At 40.6% G+C, this 15,169-nt stretch overlaps 1 protein-coding gene across 1 annotated transcript in view; it reads right to left on the reverse strand.

Moving 5' to 3' along the window:
- Positions 1 to 4,089: 4,089 nt before the first annotated feature.
- The window catches only part of zgc:92140 (uncharacterized protein LOC447854 homolog), a 31,662-nt gene continuing 20,582 nt past the window's right edge, over positions 4,090 to 15,169 (reverse strand). Inside the window, exons 3-6 of the mRNA XM_055055567.1 lie at positions 12,486 to 12,571; positions 10,715 to 10,782; positions 9,417 to 9,477; positions 4,090 to 5,442 (exon numbers count right to left, since the gene is read on the reverse strand). Of these exons, the coding sequence (XP_054911542.1) occupies positions 5,401 to 5,442; positions 9,417 to 9,477; positions 10,715 to 10,782; positions 12,486 to 12,571 (257 nt within the window). The 3' untranslated portion in view covers positions 4,090 to 5,400. The remainder of the gene's footprint in view (positions 5,443 to 9,416; positions 9,478 to 10,714; positions 10,783 to 12,485; positions 12,572 to 15,169) is intronic.

Consider the following 15,169-nt stretch of genomic DNA (forward strand, 5'->3'; position numbering starts at 1 on the left):
CAGTTGTGCAGTTCACAAATTTAGCTAATATGAATATGTGTTAAGAAGGAAGCCACTGCTGGGAAGGAAGCCTCCAGGAACTCTGGAGTTTTCCACAAGCCATGTCGGGAAGACAGTAAAGATGTGGAAGAGCATTCTTCGGTCAGATGATGCTAAAATTGAACTTTTTGACATATATGCAACAAAAAAGAAGCACAAGAAAAAATTTTGCAACTGCAAGCCACACTAAATATCCTAACGTTGTTCCCCTTTAACAGACTCCACACCTCCAGCATGCAATCGTTTCTCAATAACCGAGGGAACAGACTCTCTGTTCAGAGAGAAGTGTAGAGCAAAGGGCTGGTTTTTGACAGCCCTTTGTCAAAGTGGCTGACATAAATAAATGACACTTTGCAGTCATTTATTTATGAACAAAAAATGCAAACCATAAATCATTTCCCTTTCACATCACAATTATCCATCTCAGGTTGATGCCCACATAGGTTAATAATAGACAACACAGTCAGATCTCTGAGGGCATCCTTGGACCAGCAGGTGGTGCTCTTGTGTTGTCCTTGTTGCCTCCCCTGATGTGCACACACACGCACTTACACACACAAACACAGACAACAATTCTTCAGAAGAAGCAGATTTCCCATGTGTTGAGTGAGAAAGCTCCTGCTCCTGAGTCCCCAAAGAACCACAACTGCAGACTGCGACTCCTTACACGGCTCACGTAAACTTGGCAGGCTGCTGAGAAACAAAAGTGTAGGAGAATCCGTCCCTCAGGTGGTCAGGCTGTTTCTGCCAGTGTTTTCAGTCCTGTTAGACCCTCAGTGGAGCGACGCAGGAGATCCCAGCGCAGCTCAGCCCTTAGGTCACCATGCCTGATGTTGAGATGCTTGCATGAATACGTTCAACAATTAGCTTCCTGCCGTTTATGTAGGTCACTTGTTGTGGGTGAGCAACGTGACTCTAAATGTATGTAATCCCACCCCCTTCTCCTCTTAAGAGCTGCTCTGCAAATATAATCCAGAATATGGATCTGTTGCATAAATTGGAGGAGGGAGAAAGAGCAGAGTCTGCTGATGTGAGGGAATAATGTAAAAGGATGGGAGATAATATTTCACAGGACAAGCAAGGGGGAAAATGGAGCTGGTTGTGCAGCTAGGTGGGTTTAGAGCCAGTGTAGGTACCCCAAAGCGGGTATTAGGGAACTGCTGCGGAGAGCTGAGAGACTGAGCAAAAGGCCTGCGGGGCATCCAGGCAGAAAGCCAGCCAGTGCCTCTCACAGTTGACTCATAATGGCTACGTAGGCAAAGTCTGCCTGCATACACACACACGGACGCACATTTGCCGTGCTCCTAATTTGGAAAAAAAAAGACAATTTCTATTTATTTTCAAGCACAACAAAAGAAGATTTTGACAGGCTTTACACGTAGACATTAAGTGAAAACTGCTTGAAAGAGCTGTGCTTTTCATGGTGATGATACATGTAGACAAAACGACTTCTGATAAATGTTTTCTGTCACTTTTGTAAGTAGAAAAAAAAATCAAAAACAAAATTCTGTAAAAACAAACAAATTTAAAAAAACAGCCAGTCGAGATAAAGGCTGCTACCATTCAGTGATTGGTTTTCTTTGCCAAAGTGAGCTCACTACTTCTAACCCGTTTCCTCTTGCTGATAATTCACACACAGATCTGCTGGAGGCCACAGCTGATCAGAAGTGCAATGACATCACACAGTGTAACTGTGTGTTTAGGCATGGTAACCTGTAATTAGCTGCGAATTCGATGTTCTTGTGTGCTCCGCTCATAAGTACAGAAATGTACACAAACCATAGGAATGCGTTTGGAAAATTCAGTGGACGAGAATTACAATCGTCGACTCCCTGTTGCGCTCTCCCAGCTGGAACAGAAAACTGGTGTGGATGCTGTCCACTGACTACACTATGAATACCATCATTTAAAAAAAAAAATAATAATAATCTGAACACAAAACTCCAACAATCTGGCCAGGATTCAGCTGTAAAGTCTGACAAGGGTTGAATTATCATGATTAGATGGCTTGGAAAGGAGTGTGCACTCTCATCCCACAAGAAACTCAATATGAAACTGTATGAACTCAAATAAGAGGCTGATAAAACTTAAGCTTGTCAAACATGATCCTACTGGTGCTGTTCAAAACACGCCAGTTACATTGATTTTCAGCCATTTTCACACAAATATTCCTGAAACCTTAACCCTAAAACACATAGGAGCCAAGAACATGTTGTTCCTCTGCGAATGCTCTCCGCTCACACACATACATTACACTCACAAAGCAGGGAGGAGAGAGATTTTCTTTTTTTTTTTTTTATTGGTACTTGCGTCAGGATGGAAAGAACATTTTCTTGCCCATATTCCTGTCTGAGGTTAACGGTCAACATCCGTCTCTTTCTCTCTCCTCCTCTGCCTCATTCCCACTCCTCCGAACACCTCCTCTTAATTTCTCGCTCCAGCCTCCTTTCAACACTTTTATATTCCTCCGTGTGGGAGATCATGACTGCCAGCGCCAGCCCACAAAGACCCCTTTCTCTTTTCTGATTCGCTCACTGGTTGCTGATCATAACCCTAAGTGAGTCATGCAAGGTAAAGAAAGAGTTTGTGTGCATCGCGTGTCGCACAGAGGCAGCGGGGAGCAGCTATTGCAGAAACACGCTTCGAGCTTTTGTAACCCACTGAAAGCATTGTGGAATCCGATCCCACTGGGAGCACGTTGGGCTAAACATCAGAGCAGATATCGATTCAGAACTTCAATATGTTTTACAGCACTACATCATGTGGCTATTTATACATATGAATATATATATAGGCTATATATATATATATAAAAGCTCAGTTGACCACAGAACTATAAACAGAAATACATTTTTCATTATGAAAGCATTCAATGAGGCTGCATTTTCAACGTAGTTCCTACAATAAAAAGGGGAATTATTACTTCAAAAACCAAAGACATACTTTGGAAATTGACAATATGTATTTGTTTAGTTTACAATTAAATATTCTAATCAAACACGGCACGGTGTTTGGAAAATAGTTGCAGAATCAAATTCAATTGAATAGTTAATGCTGGGCGTCCTTAGAGGAGTCAGAGTGAGAAATTAACAATAAATTTTTTCTCATCAAAGCTGAATAGCAATATGGGAGGCTGAACAATAAAATAGAAATCCTACCAGATAACTGGAAAGTCACTGGTATTGGTATGAAAAAATATCTCTAAACTATTCAGATGTTTGTTGGAGAAAATGCAGTACAGCAATTGGGTCTCATATGTTCACACTTTGACCAAACTCAAAAATGAGAGAACACTAGATTCATGTTTTTGCTGCACTACATTATGAAGCCAAAAGTGGCAATGCTCAGGCAAATGCCTACAATATTTGAAGGGTCAGGAAGGGAATCCCTACTGCGATTGTATCTTTAAAACATTGTTTTTAACTGGAAAATACACATTCAAATAGGTCATTTAACAAAAACCATCCAGTTGTTAGAAAAGGTGGCGTTCCTGTAAATGTTAAGCATCATTATATCCTTGATTTTCCAGAGTGAAGTGGCCAAAGGAAACAAAACAACATTCTTCAGAGAATGGTCACATAATCAATGGAAAAAGAAGCTTAAATCAAAACATTTGTTTTCAGTTCTTAAAAGATCATTTGGATTCTAATCAAGGTGCAACATTTTCTCTCCTTAGTGGGACTTGTTATAGACAAAAGGGTAAAAAAAAAAAAAAAGGGCTGCCTAATCCAGCCTTGATTTCAGCTGCAGTTCAGGTTTTTGCTGGTGGTGTAATGCTGTGGAATGGAGGATATTTATTTTTGGGTCTCTTGGCATGAACCAAGCAACATTTAAACACTACATACCACCACAGTGTTGCTGCTGACCATGTCCACCTCTGACTGTTATACCCATCTGTACTCACTAGGATGCAGTGTCGATATTTCACCAGCAGGGGGTATTACGCAGCCTTGCAGCTTTAAAGCACCCATTTTCACGTCACACGTCTGGTAAAGTGACTTCACTCATTTTAGTTCGCTCTACGTGTAAAAAAAACAAATAAAAACATCATTCAGAGTGCCTACATTTTTATCTTTAATAGAAAAAAACGTATTCAAAAATAATACAACAGGACTTATCCAGCAAAGATGGTTAAAAATAACAATAATAATAAAAAATAGACCTGTGTTTCAGCAACAACCACAAATTCTCCCTTTAAGTTCCTCAAAATTGTTGTCCGCTGCAATGTTCATGAAGGAGTGTGAAAGTGTGTGAATACTGACTGAATCAGAATGACTATCTCTTATTTATGCACATGATAATCTGCTGGTGAAACAATACAATGTTGTGAAGTGTGTGTGTGTGTGCGTGTGTGTGAGTGGTGGAGACAGCACAGTCTTCCACAGTGAAATAAGGCAAATGAGTTTCTGTTTGCTAAATAAAATAACTCTTTTGTGTGTTTTTTGTGTGTAAGAGAGGATTCGTATAAAGGAGGAACGATTGCGCTGAGACACAAGCTAAATTTTGGAGCTTCATTTTGCCGACGATAATGACAAACTATGATGGACGTTAACAACAAAAACGGCTGGAAACAAACATTTAAAGAAGGATAAATTTAACTGAATAAGTGGCTGTGGCATAGAATGAAAACAAAAATTAAAAACAAAACAAAACAAAAAAAAAATAGGTCCTTGACTTAAAAAGGAAGGAGGAGTTTAGGATATTCTAAACTATCAGCTCCCTCCATACTCTCTCATATTAAAATATCCCATATTTGTCTCTTTTTTATCTTCCACCCTCAACCTTTCAGTCCATCTTGGACAAGGCGAGCCCGACTGAAGGTAGTCAGGCGATAAAGTTCAGCAAAGATCCACCACCATCCTCTTCTCCCTTGGGCTTTATTTCCTCTACTCCGTGTGTTTTTCAGTCCTCAACACACCAACGACAACTCTAATCTTCGATGGATATCAACACCCAGGAGTCCCGACTGCGTGGGTTTATATATTTAGGGTCAGGCCACAGAGGAGGACACGGACAGATGAGGACGGACAGGGGAGGGAAATATCTGCTTGACCTGACAGGTCCGGTGACGATCTCTCCATCGTCTCTCCCTCAGCCTGAAGGGACGAGGCGCTGAGTACTGCAGTCCGTGACGAAGCTCGTCTTTGTCCCATTCTCTTTTGTTTTGCACTTAAAGTATCACTGCCATATGCTCAGAAAACTCCCCGCTCACACACACACACCAATAGTGTCCTGTCAAAACACTGATAAAACTTTCTCTTTCAGGCACACATAAACACACGCTACCGGTTTCACACACACTCGACGAGGCTGTCCGTGGGGGGAATAGGGAAGGGGGTCGAGTCCGTCGGGGCTGGTGTGCTATGTCCCGTCTTCCTCTTCCTCCGAACAGTAGTCTCGCCCCTAAAAACACAGCCAAGCAGATGAAACGGAGGATGAATATCCCAAGTTTAATGACTCTGAACGGTCTGCACCTGTTACTTCAGTCGCATTCAAATAAACATCTACCGCTGGAACAAGAGATGCTGAATGAGATAGTGAAGTGCTGACAGGTGGCTTGCTTTGCTGTTTGGTTTCTTTCATGAAGGTGAGGAGCTGACGGCTGCGCTGCTCTCTTCAAAGCGTCCCTAACAGCCTCGTCTCTCTTCCGAGCGGCGCTGGGTTTCTGCTCTGAGGCTGCGGCGTCATAAACAAAGCCTCTGCCTGCGAGACGTTCACTGCAGAATGTCTGTCCACAGCAGAATGTCTGTCCACAGCAGAATGTCTGTCCACAGCTACTCTAACCCAGGGCGTAAATCCCTTCTCATTATTGGGGGCGCCATAAACAAGGACATTTTTTAAGAGCAATTTTGAAGGGGTCGGCAAAGTTACAGTCAAGTGTAATGTAAAATGTGGTTTAAAATTGTTTTATTGAGTTCAAGCTGCACCACCAAAAATGACTAGTAAGTAGCAATGAATAACAAAAGTGTTGTTCTCAGTAAGTAACCTGTTGAGACCCATAGAAGTCAAACTAAGATTCAAATGTTTAGATACGAGTTTGGTTCAGCACCACAGATTGAATCTCTGCTACACCTTTATTGCAGTGGTTCTCAATACAAGTCATGTGTTATTTAAATTATAACTTAAGTTGCTCTAAATGACTATTTATTTATATTTTTAGGGGGGTGAAGGGGATTCATGTCCTTGGATGCCTGAGAACCTGTAAATATGTAGAAATTGAATATCTGGGACACATCATAACTTAAACTTAAGGGTCAGCACCAGAGTTTTCTAGAAAAATATTCAGATTTTATTTTGTGGTTTTAAAGGCTCTATGTTGAAGATGATAAGAAATAAAGGCATACTTTATTTTGTTTTACTGTCAGCTGCTGTCCCTCCTCTGCTCCCATGCAGAGCCGTCTGCTAGCCGCTCCCTGCCGTTTCAAACTCTTCTTTTTAAAGTAAGAGTTAAAGAGCTGAATATAGTTGAAATACTGGTTACTTTCGACAGAAAAAGGAGCCAAGTCTATGAAAGCAAAGCAGCAACTGAATATCTGGGAAGTATTGGGAAGCAGTTTTGCTAGTTTTGATTTCCAAGGCATAAAGTGGCAGTTTATCATGATTTAGCAAAAGTGATGAAAAATGAACTGCAGTCTGATTTTCATTGTTAATGTGTATCTTCCTATTAAGCAGTGAAAGTAAATAAATGTGTAACAACAAAAGATAAAGAATCAAAATATAAAATATGACTCATGGTCATATTTTGGCATGTTAAAAGCTCAGAGGGTGTAAATACTTTTGCATGCATACAGGTCCACCAGTCACTCATTGGAACAACATCACAACTCAGAATTAGAGGTGACCTTCCAAATGATGGACACAAATTATTATTGTCCAATGTTACTTTATTTTACACCTTTCTGTTTAAAAGGTACACACAGCACATAAGCTGATTTGGAAAAGCCGCAAAGGCTTATGGGATTTCAGGCCCGACTTGACAATTCAGATGTGATCTATGAGCTGAAAGTCAAAGATAAAAAGCAGCTGAGCAGGCTGCCTGCAGGTTTGCCCTGGTGCTTCTCAGCTAATGTGGCTACAGTCTCAAATAACAGGAACCAGCTAAAATGTGGTCTGTTGTTGCCTTGCTGGCACTTTTGTCTTCTGGTAAACATACCAGCTTGGACAATGATCATACTGTGATGATGTCAAGCAGAGTTTGAAGTATTAAGATTACCAAAGGCTCCATTTGTCTGTGCTGTTAGTCAGAGTTCCTACATTGTTTTATGTGATCTTGATTTGTTGGTGATAAGATGTGTTGTTTTTGGATTTCTTCCAGATGCACCTGACATTCAGCCAATTGTCGTAAGACAATGAGCAGATTGTTGGACACAGTCCACTGATGCTCACTTGTACTCGCCACAATAAACGACAAAATATCATCCTTGTGATCAAAGATAAACCTTAAGGGGTTTTCATACGCCTCTGGTGTGCGGAGATGTTTATTTCCTTGTGCAGTAAATGATTTTATGATCATACAGTTCAGAGGTAATATAGTGACTGCCACATTTACTTTCACCCCTGGTCAAGATAAGTGAGAAGCCCTTAATTTTTGTATTTCTTTCAATCCAGCATCGTAGTCCTATGTTAAAAAAAACTCAGAGGGATTTTTAAAAAATTATTATAATTTTGAATGCATTTCTTTAATAAGCTAAAAAACAAAAACAAAAAAAAACTTAAAAACAGTTTTATAAAATCAGATAAGGAGGATGGAAAAGCAGGTTAAAAAAGTCTCAGAAGTTCGCTATCAGAAAAAAGAAAAACATTTTTCCATAAGACATACAAATCTACTGTAACTCTTCCAATGTTTTTTACATATTTTTTATTGATAAATGTGGTTGGCTCTATATTTTCTATTAAAGTTGCACAATAAATTAAGTCACAGTTGTCATCACAAATATGTGTGAACACAAATATGTGTGAAAAAACTAAATTACAGTGTGTGTGTGTGTGTGTGTGTGTGCGTGCGTGTGTGTGTTTGTGTGTGTGTGTGTGTGTGTGTGTGTGTGTGTGTGTGTGTAGGCCAAACAGTTTCAACCACCATTCATTTAGACATTGCATTTAAATGATATATTTGCTTTAAAAAAATTGCAAAGAAAACAGCCTCAGTGTTTGGTCACATCAGTGGTCGGATTTTGCCAAAGTTTCTAGGTTTCATAAACCTATACAGAAACACATATTGGAGAGAAGCATCTGATTTTGTGCAGAGAAGTCTCACCTTGGGTGGTAACTCATATTGTGTTAAAACTCCATCTTCGCTGAGAAAATACCTACTTAAGTAAGGATTTTAGACTTTGCAGAACTTTTTCATAATGCAAGAAAGTGAAGCGAAAAGAAAAAAAGCCTCATTGCATAATAAGGTATGCTTCAGGCACTTTGTGTAGCTGAGAAGAACTGCTGAGTCGATCATTTAGTCTTTGTAGAGGAAGAGCTGCATTTGCACACAATAACTTTGTTTAAAAGTTGAAACCAGACTTCTATATACACTGTATTAATAACATAACCTTTTTCCTCACTGTCAAACTTAATGTCTCCTATTTTGGGTCATCCAGGAATACTTATAGAATCACTGTTTTGCTACCATCCAAATTCACATCTTCATTGTGAAGAATCATGAAAAAAAATTCAAGATATCTGGAAGAGAACTGTGGACGTTTCCAAGTTTTGTTCATCTGTGCTGTGGGGACACTTTCCAGATAAAGTGTTCATGTTCATCTGCTCAAACAATTAGTATAAACGGCATGTGAATGTCCAGCCATCATACATTCACATGCTAATGAAAGGAGTTAGTTTCGAAGTAAAACGGGCATTTAGCAAATAAATTAGAACAATGCTAGTAACTCTGACCCAAAATATTTATTCAGACGGTGAGGAAAAACAGGTTGTGTCTCTGTTTAATGGTGTATGTAAACATCTGGTTTCAACTATAGAGAAGAATGGGACCGTTGAGACGTGTGCACAACCTTTAACATTTGACAATGTGATACTCGTCTCTCAAGAAATTATGTGAATCTCTTCATATTTGGCTGCAAGCATAAAAATGATTCAAAGCAGGGAGTAAAAATAGTAAAAGTGAGTCATTACTTGTTTCACCATGTCCTTCAAGTAGCTGGCAAAAAGAAACAAGTGTTTATAAATTGCAGTGATTGCCTTTCCTTCTGCTTCAGCTCGAACCAAGAATGACAATGTGGACTAATAAACGTCTTTGTTTCTCTATAATTTAGTCCCTTTTAATTTCGAGACCCAGCTGTGACTTTTTAAATGATGTTAAATGTATTTTCTACTTCCATCAAACCGCCGCCCCACGCGGCCACTAATGAAGACACACACACAGGCCTCACCTTTTCAATTTTCTCATCCAGCATCCTGAAAAATTCCTGCTGGCTCTCTGACGTGTGAATGCTGAGGGAGACGGAGAAAGGGAGGGAGAGGAAATTGGGAGGATGGAGATGAGGAGGAGGAGAAAGGAGGCAATAAATACATCATGAGAATTTTCCGTTACACACCTCCCCTAACCCGCCCCCCCATAGAGAACAAACACAGATGAACACTCTGCAGTGTGAGAAATTATCTGTTGAGGAGTCGACAAATGATTTTAAATCATAATTCAATAAAAAAAAGTATCAAAACAGTCCTTGAAAGGACAAAGAGTGCAACACGTAGCTGCCATTATTCACATGGAGCCTGAGGTGGACGGCCAAGCTGCCTTACAAAAGCCAGACGCTTCAGATTGTTTACTTACAGGAGTCGCACTGTGAAGGAGGTGACAGTTTAGTAAAGGGTCAGCTCGGCCCAGTAATGAACAAATGAATGTGCTCAACTTTTGTCAACAACTTCAGCTACTCTTACGTCTTAAGATTGGCAAAAGATTTAAACTATTCCAAGCATCTCAGCCTGAAATGTTCTCATAGAGGGAGAGAAATTTCCTAAAGCTGAAATATTTACAACATTAAAATAACAAAAACTATTTTATCTAATTTAATTAAAACATGGCATTATTGTGACATTGTTGCATTTGACAAGCTTCACATTATCTCATACTTTCCCAAACTCCAAGGTGCAAAAGTTAATCTTTATTTTTAATTTTGTAGTATGTACTGCTACAGTCAGCAGAAGTTCAGATGGATGAACTAAGGATAAGGATATGTGTACCAATACTTGCATGCATGTATGTAGCTTAGCATACTTAGAGGTTCGCATTAATGTATGCATGTATGGACAGATGGATAATGGCAAAGATTAGAGGGTGAGTGGACAGATTCAACTTCAAAAAAATGGAATACGACATGAAGTCTAAAAATGTATGCAAGCATACTGTATTATCTTTTTCACAACTATTTTTTGTAAAAACTTTCACTTAAAACACCCAATTACTTTGTAATATCATAAGTGAACTCTCCCTTTAATAGAGTTGTTTGAGTGCTGCTTACACTCCACAGGCCCCTCAGAATAATAAATAAAAACCTGGATGCTTAAGCCATCATATTGGCATCACACAGTTGGACAGCTTCTTCCTGTGATAATTTATGCTGGTTTTTCCTTTAATCCATCACTCACTATGATCGAATATGTAAACGTATCCAGTTTATTTAACAAAGTATCTCTGAAGCAGCTCTAAGGGCTGCTGCCGTCCACTTACTTAGATTTGATGTTCGTTGCAGCCGCCTCTTTCTGCTGTTTGCCCCTGTACTCCACATTGCTCTTCTCCTGAGAACAAACACACACAGATGCCATTGGTTTTCATTATCACCGAACAGAACAGGTTCCAAACACAACAATGGGTATCAGCAGAGCGGCCACACTGCTCACAAATCAAAAACTTGAATAAGCTGCGTCCTCTCCCAGTTGCTGCAAGACATGGGTCACAGACATAATGTATGAGCATCTAATAAACCCGTTTCTCAAGGTCAGCCGTAGTCAATGTTTCTGCAGCCGTGTTCAGGTCAGCGAGGGGATTAGTGTTGACAACCCAGAAAGGTTTAGAAGATACAACTTTTGTCTTTTCTTTATTGTCTCTATAGTAACTTTTAAATGTTGCCGCTTTAAGGTGATAGACCAACATAGGGCTGTCTGTCTGTGGACTGAAAATCGCGCATTGATTGAAGGAAGAAAAAGTACAAGTGAAAACCTGAAACGTGTGCTGTGTGTGTTTATCCCCCACAAGTCTTTATTTTGTAAAACCACCTTTTGCAGCAACTGTAGCTGCAGGAGAAATTTTCAAAACTTGCCACAGAGTCCTTCTGGGAATTAGGTCTGTACTTTAGCTGGGCTATTTGAACACATAAATATGAGTTGATAATAGACCCAGCACAACCTGAGCTGTGGATCTCTGCAGCTCCTCCCAAGTTAACAGGAGCCTAATGTTCTTTGACTGGCCTTTTAATGTAGACGAGCTATCATGTCTTTGTATTTTGCAGTTGTGTCACTCTCTTTTCATTTTGAGATGTCAGAACAGTGCTCCATGAGATATGTTAAACAACTTCATTACTTAGTCTTCTTGATGCTGTTTGTTTCCTTCTATAACAAACATTTGCTTTAAAATATATAGGCTGGGAATCCATTCGATAAAATATGCTTCTGGAACAACAAATTGCACTTCTGTTAAAAACAGAAAAGAAAGGAAAGGGACTTTTGAAGCTTTCAAGAACATGTTTACGACTATTCTTGGATAAGTTCAACTTTTGTAAATCAAATCAATGAATGAACCAAGCATCGTGTTGGAGTGTGTTGTAGTAATAGTGTTGAAGCTGCTTGTGACCTTGTGTTTTTATGAAACTGTGAGTCTGTAGTGTGATCCTGCTGGTGTTTTACAGTCGGGATTTATTATGCCGCTCACTGTTTTAACAATCGCCAGGACGCCACTGTGTCCACTTACAGGAAAAAAAGAAACAACCTGTTCTTGTATTCTCTCACCATCATAATGTTCAGGCCTTCTGTGACCTGAGGAGGAAGTGGATTTATTCACAGATAATGTGCCTCAGCTTATAAATTATTTACACCGTCAGGTAAGACATAGTGGCAGTAAAATCATTTATGAGGTTTTAGAGCAAAGTGGCTTCATGAAACTCCCCTGATGTGTTTAAAACCTAAAGATTTCTGCAGCGGCAGACTGGAAACCAACCATGCGCTCAGCCTACACATTCCACACACGCCAGACTGTTGTCTCCACCTGCTTGTGAGGAACCTTTCTGTTTGCCCTGTGTATTTCTTTTTGTGTGTATGTGCAAAAAGAGTGTGTGTGTGCTGAACAGAGACAGAGAGAGCTGCCTTTGGACACAAATGCAGGCCTGTTGGCTGGAGCTGATGAGCTGTCAGAGGAAGGTTTGAATGTGTGCGGGTGACAGGCTGTCAGTGGACTGGCTGCTGTGTGTGTGTGTGTGTGCGTGTGTGTGTGTGCGCCAGTCTCTCACCAGGTTCTCCTGGTTGCGTGCGTTCACCCGGTTTTCATCCCCTCTCATGTACTTCACCTCTTCCACTCCCTTCATCTTGTATTCGTCTGAGAACAGAAGAGTTGGCATGATTAAAGGAGGGGGAATGAACAATTACATGTATTTATGAGGAGTTACCTAGAGATGAAACGTCAAGCACATTCCTTTCTTCGCGTTTTGACAAATTTTGAGAGAAAAGACGGGGTTGGGAGAGGGAACGTCCTTTTCTGCATCGTCACTGCATTATATTATCAAGACTGGTCATTATTCTATTGATTTTCAGCCACATGTGGTCAACGGTAATGTGAGAACAGAACCTGATGTGACATTTCATAATATGCGTGATGTCGAGGCGGAAGTACAGTTAGATGGGACATTGCTTTACCATTGGAGCACTCGAAATATAGAAGCAGCAGGAGGAATCACCAGAGAGAGAGAGAAAAGGAGAGAGAGGGTGATGATAAGAAGGAGGAAGATGGGGAGGATTAGAGACCAGATGAACAGCTTCTTGGCTACATGGACAGCTTAGACAGTTAGGAGGAGCTCCGTAGAGACGAGAGCTTTAAGACTTCATTGAAGATGACACGGCTCACGCACCGCCGTCCATCCCTCCTACCAACAGTGACTATTTAGGATAAGATTGATATTTTACATTGTCTTACTGACCATTTTGAAATTAAACTTCTGTTAAATCGTCAAGGAATACATGAACTAATGTCATTTGTGCACATTGTAAGTCCAAGTGCTTTCCCAGAATGAAAGTAAAAATATAATTAAAAGACTGAATATGCGGAAGTGGTGAAAATGGAGTATTACATAAGGGCAAAATCAACAAAAATGGCTAAAACATAATATAGGTGAAAAGACAATTGCCTTTATTGCAAAGCTTCAGTAAACAATGATATTTTCAGTCCTGATTTAAAGGCCGGTCTCAGATTTTAAATTTTTTTTGTCCAATATTGCCTGAATGGCCACTCAGAGAAGAAGAAGCCTTTACTTCAGTCGCAACAACAGCCAGATCACAGATTGCAAATGCACACGGACCAAAGTCCTTCATTTCTGAAGCGATGTGGTGTTGTCTGATAAAACTCGCATTGATGGGTTTTGCCATAATCACCATAGTTTTATGGTGAAGAAAATGGACGAAAGCCCAAGAACACCATGCAATTATGAAGCATGGAGGAGGCAGTATTATGTTTGCAGGTGTTTTGTTGAAGGAGGGACTGGTGCACATCAAGAAAATATGGCATCAGTAACCATAACTGAACATAAACTGGGACAGTTTAGCAGCATTTTACAGGAATATTTATTCAGTTTATGCAAAAATGTGGTTTCACCCAATGAAAATATGCACCTTAAGAAAGTATTTTGAATAAACCAAAAACAATGGACTTTACATTTTAAATTTTGCACAGTGGTGCAGTTGGTAGAACTGTTGCCTTGCAGCAAGAAGGTCCTAAGTTCGATTTCCGGCCCGGGGTCTTTCCGTATGGAGTTTTGCATGTTCTCCCTGTGGTGCGTGGGTTCTCTCCAGGTACTCCGGCTTCCTCCCTCAGTTCAAAGACATGACTGTCAGGTTGCGTGGTCTCTCTAAATTCTCCCGAGGTGTGCGTGTGCATGGTTGTTTGTCCTGTCTGTCTCTGTGTTGCCTTGCGACAGACTGACCTGTCCAGGGAATACCGCTCCTCTCGCCCGAAACGTTTGCTGGAGATAGGCACCAGCACCTCCCGACCCCACTAGGGACAAGGGTGTACAGAAAATCAATGGATGGATACATTTTTAACCAATTGGGCATAAGAAATGGTACACATTACAGCAAATATGTAGAAGTTGGTAAATATTTAATTGTAGTTCATAATAAAAAAATCTATTTCATTCATAATAGAGCTAACCAACTCAAGAATGAGCTGACCACAAACCAGGACTGAGAATTATCAGCTGAAGGCCTGCTTGTCTTTTAAGGTCACCGCTGATGGTGATAAAACACATAAAAAGCAGGAACACCTGATTTTATCTGTTCCACACCTTGTATGTCTGCCCTCTCTATCAACACAGACTCTGTTCCTGTCTGTGTTTGTATCTACAAACACCACATGCCCCTTTGTACCCAGCTGAAGCTCTCTCTTCCTTCTCCTCAGGCTCCTCCTGTACCTTGATCACCTATGTGTCTCGCATTTGACCACAATCACACGCCTTCCTGTGAGTCAATGCGTACGTCACTGCAGAGCCTAACGGCGGCCCGCGGTTTACCGACAAATCACCTGTTCAAGAACGTGGTTTGGGAAGCGGCGCTACTCCTCTGCTGTTTATGCCAGGAATGTAAACGAGTTTAAGCAAAGCTGCTCCTGTCTGAACATGCCACCGCACACAAACAGCTCCTTAACGCAACGCAGGCTCACCGAGGCTGGATGTGCTCGGTAAACACATGGCACATCACAGCGCTACAGCAGGAAGCAGAATTAAGAGCCGCTTCCTCTGCTCTCCAGTATGGCACTACAACCGTATACACTGATGTCAAGCTGTGTAAGCTGTCAATTAGGGTGGATACAGCAGGAGGGAAATTAGCGGCTCTAGGCCACAGACATGGATCTAAATGTACATTTTCACATAGCCTTTATGAGAAATGCCATTTTATGATGCTGGATTTGCATGAATGTTCTCTCCCT

The sequence above is a fragment of the Poeciliopsis prolifica genome, unplaced genomic scaffold (assembly GCF_027474105.1).
Source record: "Poeciliopsis prolifica strain line A6 unplaced genomic scaffold, Auburn_PproV2 SCAFFOLD002, whole genome shotgun sequence".
NCBI classification, from domain to species: domain Eukaryota; kingdom Metazoa; phylum Chordata; class Actinopteri; order Cyprinodontiformes; family Poeciliidae; genus Poeciliopsis; species Poeciliopsis prolifica.